Here is a 4,389-nt window from a genome sequence, read left to right on the forward strand (position 1 = left end):
TCACAGCCATGCTGATATAGAGCCGGTATCGCTCGAGTACGAGAGTGATATTGTTCATATATATATACAGTATATATATATATATATATATATATGTATTAGTGTTGTCAAATGATTAATCGCGATTCATCGCATCCAAAATAACAAATTTTGTTTACAAATTATATGTGTGTACTTTAAAAAATATTTACATATACTGTATATACTGTCAAATGATTAATCGTGATTAATCGCACCCAAAATAAAGCTTTTATTTTTTTTTATCTTAACAGAGTATAATTTTAGAGCTGAACGAGGACAATGTGTAAGCTATTCAGACTTTGATTGCAGACATATTGTACAGAAACATTCTTCACTTCAAACAACTGTTCATCTTTGGGCCGCCCTCAGACATAATTGCAAGCAATTTTATAGTTAATTAATCACTAATTTCCTTCAAAAAGCAACACATGATGAATAGAGCCTTTTAGGTGAAATAATTTGGTAAAAAAGCAGACACGGGTGAAAAATATTAGGATGAAATATTGTTTACCATTGAAATCTGTAAAACCAATGGAAAAATTCATTTGCTGAGGGTCAGGAATGGAGGGAGGTTTAGGCAAAGGCGCAGACTCTTCTTCTGCTCCCAAACTCTGTGAAAAGACAAATGAGGAACAAGTCATATTAAAGACAAATATGGAAGCTATTTTTTTTAACTACAGAAAAAAACAGTAAAGGAACTATCATCTTATTAAACAGATGTGACATGTATTAATCTTAATATGTGTGCTTCCTGCTTTTGTTCCATATTTTGTGTTCATACTGTTTGCAGCTGACTTATACATTACTAATTTATTTTGCATTGAGAAAATATACACATTTTGAACTCACCACATCTCATTAATGAAACCGAATTAAAATATTCATTGCCTTTGTTTGAATGGGATATAAATGTTGTGTTCTATTGAAGTAGCCATAAACACACAAAATGTTAAAAATATAAGCTATTTCATATCTTTTTTTTACATAAAAGCACATAAAGGCATACATTGCACTGATGAGCCAGGTTTTCCGTCTTGAAGATTTGAGACACATCCACAGGAAACATACCTGCGTTAGGAGATCCATCTCCTGCAGCATGTCGCTGAACATGGCATCAATGTCATCCATCTGCAACAGGAATAGTTGAAGATGAGAATTTACATCTTTAGAACAAGTATGCAATAGGATTGTGAAAAAGTCTGCTTAAAGACTGTAAATAATGTAAGTGCAGCACGGAAAAAACAAAGAGAACACAGAACTTAAGGTGTGAACACAGGCCTAGTTTTAACAAATGTATTCTGATCATTAAATGTAAATGTAAACATATTTTCAGTGTAATTTCATTTATTATGTCCATATGTAATACTTTCTCAATCGCAACATTGATAAGTCAAATATTTGCTAAGACTTTATGGCCCCACTTTATATTAAGTGGCCGAGACTGAATCTTAAACAAGAAAACAACAGACTCAATGATGCCAGCTTCAAATATAAGACAAATTCAAATGCTGCTGTAAAGCTGCTCTAAAAATACAATAGTGTCATTATTCAGCTTAAGTCGGTTCAGTGTTGATTCAGTTCAGTTCAATAACTGTGTAAACTTCATCAATTGTAAAACAAGTTCAGGGGCCCATTCTTTGTACGTCGCTAACTCAGTTAGTTGGATTTGATTGTTGACGATTTGGCTTGATCTTGAATTGTTTGGTTCTTCGAAGCTCATCCCGGAGTTGCTGTCATAGCAACAGGTCCGTAAGCTTAAACCTGCTCGGGAGCAAGCTTATTTCATGTAAACAGGATTAGATCGCATCTTTTTAAGCAGAACTTTTTTCTCTACTTTTTTTTCTCTACTTTTTTACAAGAGTATCCTACTAATCCAGGGACAGTAATTTAAAATAATAATAATTTAAAGATAATGTAATAATGTTGTGTAGTCTTTAATACTATAGACACAGCCAGTTTTACTCACTGAAAGATTTATTCGTCATAAAATTATTACTTCATAATTGTATTCGAGTCTTACACACATGCTATACAGATAATGTAGAGTCGTGCATAATCATCAACAACAGGTGTGTTCAAAGAACCGAATTAGCCAGATCCTGATTAGCGCGATGATATCATCTTGGACGTGACATTTCATCTCGGATGTAATAAGCGACGTACGAAGAACGGGCCCCAGTTCAGCTATAAGCCTGAAAAAGTTTATTTTTAAATTTTTTTTTTCTTCCCCCACTGGTGTTGTCATTTGCATAATCTGGCAGCTTTTGTAACCGCTGTGCAGAATTGGTCAATTGGATGGTGCGATTTTTGATTACAGCAATGTGTGTTTATAGAGCAGAGTACCTGTGCACAAGTAAAAAAAAATGCATAACCCAAAGCTAAACATTGCACAATATCCATACAGAGGCTAGAGATAAAAGTGTGGCTTGCATAACTCATTCTTTGCCAAGGCATGCAGAATCTTGTCCATGAATGCTCAGTACTACCTGAGTGTACAATATTACAGAACGTATGAATTGCAAGCAAATTAATTTGTTTAAATTCTCTGTCTCATTCTATTGTAAATTTTGGAGATACAGCAAATGAATAAGTTCATGTTCTAGATTAAACTTTCCTTTTCTCACAGTTAAAATATATAAGCCAGTTTAAGATCTGTTAACTATCGTCACTTCTGATTATTCTAGCTGCCCGCACGCAGTTCAGCTATAATAAGACAAACAATGTCTGTAAATCTTGGTCCAAAATACCCAACTCTGGCCTACTTCCCCCTTTTTCTCCCACATTCAGCAATTCGTTTGTGCAAACATTTTGAATTAATGCACGTTATCACTTTTTAAACATCGACGTTGAGCTTGTATCGCATGATTTGTGCCACAGAGATGAATGATTCCTTTAAATTATGTAGCTTATTGAGAAGAAGCATACTTTAAGTTTTTCTCCTGATGGATGATAAAATAGGCAAATCCATAAACTTACATTGAGGGAGGGATTAAAGCAATATTGGGAGGATCAGAACTACAATAGTTTTTCTTTTATTTAACCTCTTAAATGCCAGTGGGCCCGTTGGCGCTCTTTTTTGTTGTCTTTTTTCTCTGCCACATATCTTAGTAATAATCATAAATTACATATCATTTGAAAGCTTAACCTCAAAATCATTTGAAAGCTTAAAACCTCAAAATTCATCAACCATTTTGAAATCGGACATTGCGTTACCATGGAAATGGTACTTTTAAATCTTTTGGCAGTCTCCTTCCCCTTAGTGGGTGGAGTCAGGTGTCATATTACAAAATGTATTATGGTCTTTTAGAATCAAAACTTTTTATAATCTTGACAAAATACATATCGTCGGAAAGGTCTGAGTCTCAAGATTCCATACTTCAAGGTTATTTTATAGAAGTAATATTGCCAGAGATATTTAAACATTTGTGACAGAAAAATGCATTTAAAAAAACGGTGGCTGTTTGCGGTATAACGCCCTAAATAAAATCGCTCAGGAACCTCAATTTTGAGGCCATAACTTATTTAGACATAAGGCTTTAATTTTATAGCAATTTTGGATTCAAAAATATTTATTTTATATAAAATATGGAACATTGCATTTTCTTTACAGTAAATTTAAACGTCTTTTGACACATCGTGCTACTGTGTGGAGCACGGAGACGAAGGAGCGAAGAGACGAGCAGTAGAATTCAAACCAACAAGCTTTAATACCATCCAGCGAACAAGGAAAACACACGTAACACGGGTATACATGTACAATACCGGATGCCAAACTAAAGACAGGGAACACCATTTAAACACATGACAGGATGAGGAGAGGACGAGACACACCTGTGATCAATGGAAATACAACGGGGAACACCTGGAATCAAATCAACATAATCAGAACAGGAACAGGAAACTAACCAAATATGGGCATAGGAAGGTACATGGGAGCAAGACACACACAAAACACGGAACAAAGTCTGACATAACTGGAGGTCCCTCAGGAGCGGTACCCGTTCGCGGCGCCATGGCGGATCAGGAGACTCGGGAGGCCATGGTGGATTAGGAGACTCGGGAGGCCATGGCGGAGCAGGGAGCACGGAGAGCCATGGCGGAGCTGGGAGCTCAGGAGGCCATGGCGGAGCAAACAGTTCAGGAAGCCATGGCGGAGCCGCCTCCGAGGCCGCGGCCCCAGCACCCCCCCGGCCTCTACGGCTGGAGCCCTACTACCCCCCCCCCCAAAAAAAATACTTGTGGAAGATTTCGGGCTCCGAGGCCCTCCGTGGGCCATAACCGGGGACTGGAGCCCTCCCTGGGCTTATCAGAGGATCTGGAGCCCTCCCTGGGCTTAACTGAGGATCTGGAGCCCTCCCTGGGCTTAAC

At 37.3% G+C, this 4,389-nt stretch overlaps 1 protein-coding gene across 2 annotated transcripts in view; it reads right to left on the minus strand.

Moving 5' to 3' along the window:
- The window catches only part of LOC107758334 (amyloid beta A4 precursor protein-binding family B member 1-interacting protein), a 38,138-nt gene that overhangs the window by 26,534 nt on the left and 7,215 nt on the right, over nt 1–4,389 (minus strand). For both annotated transcript variants that reach the window (XM_016576056.1, XM_016576051.1), the window contains exons 2-3: nt 1,090–1,149; nt 533–632 (exon numbers count right to left, since the gene is read on the minus strand). In XM_016576056.1, the coding sequence (XP_016431542.1) occupies nt 533–632; nt 1,090–1,149 (160 nt within the window). The remainder of the gene's footprint in view (nt 1–532; nt 633–1,089; nt 1,150–4,389) is intronic.

Source organism: Sinocyclocheilus rhinocerous, unplaced genomic scaffold, assembly GCF_001515625.1.
Source record: "Sinocyclocheilus rhinocerous isolate Xijiao unplaced genomic scaffold, SAMN03320098_v1.1 scaffold1213, whole genome shotgun sequence".
NCBI classification, from domain to species: domain Eukaryota; kingdom Metazoa; phylum Chordata; class Actinopteri; order Cypriniformes; family Cyprinidae; genus Sinocyclocheilus; species Sinocyclocheilus rhinocerous.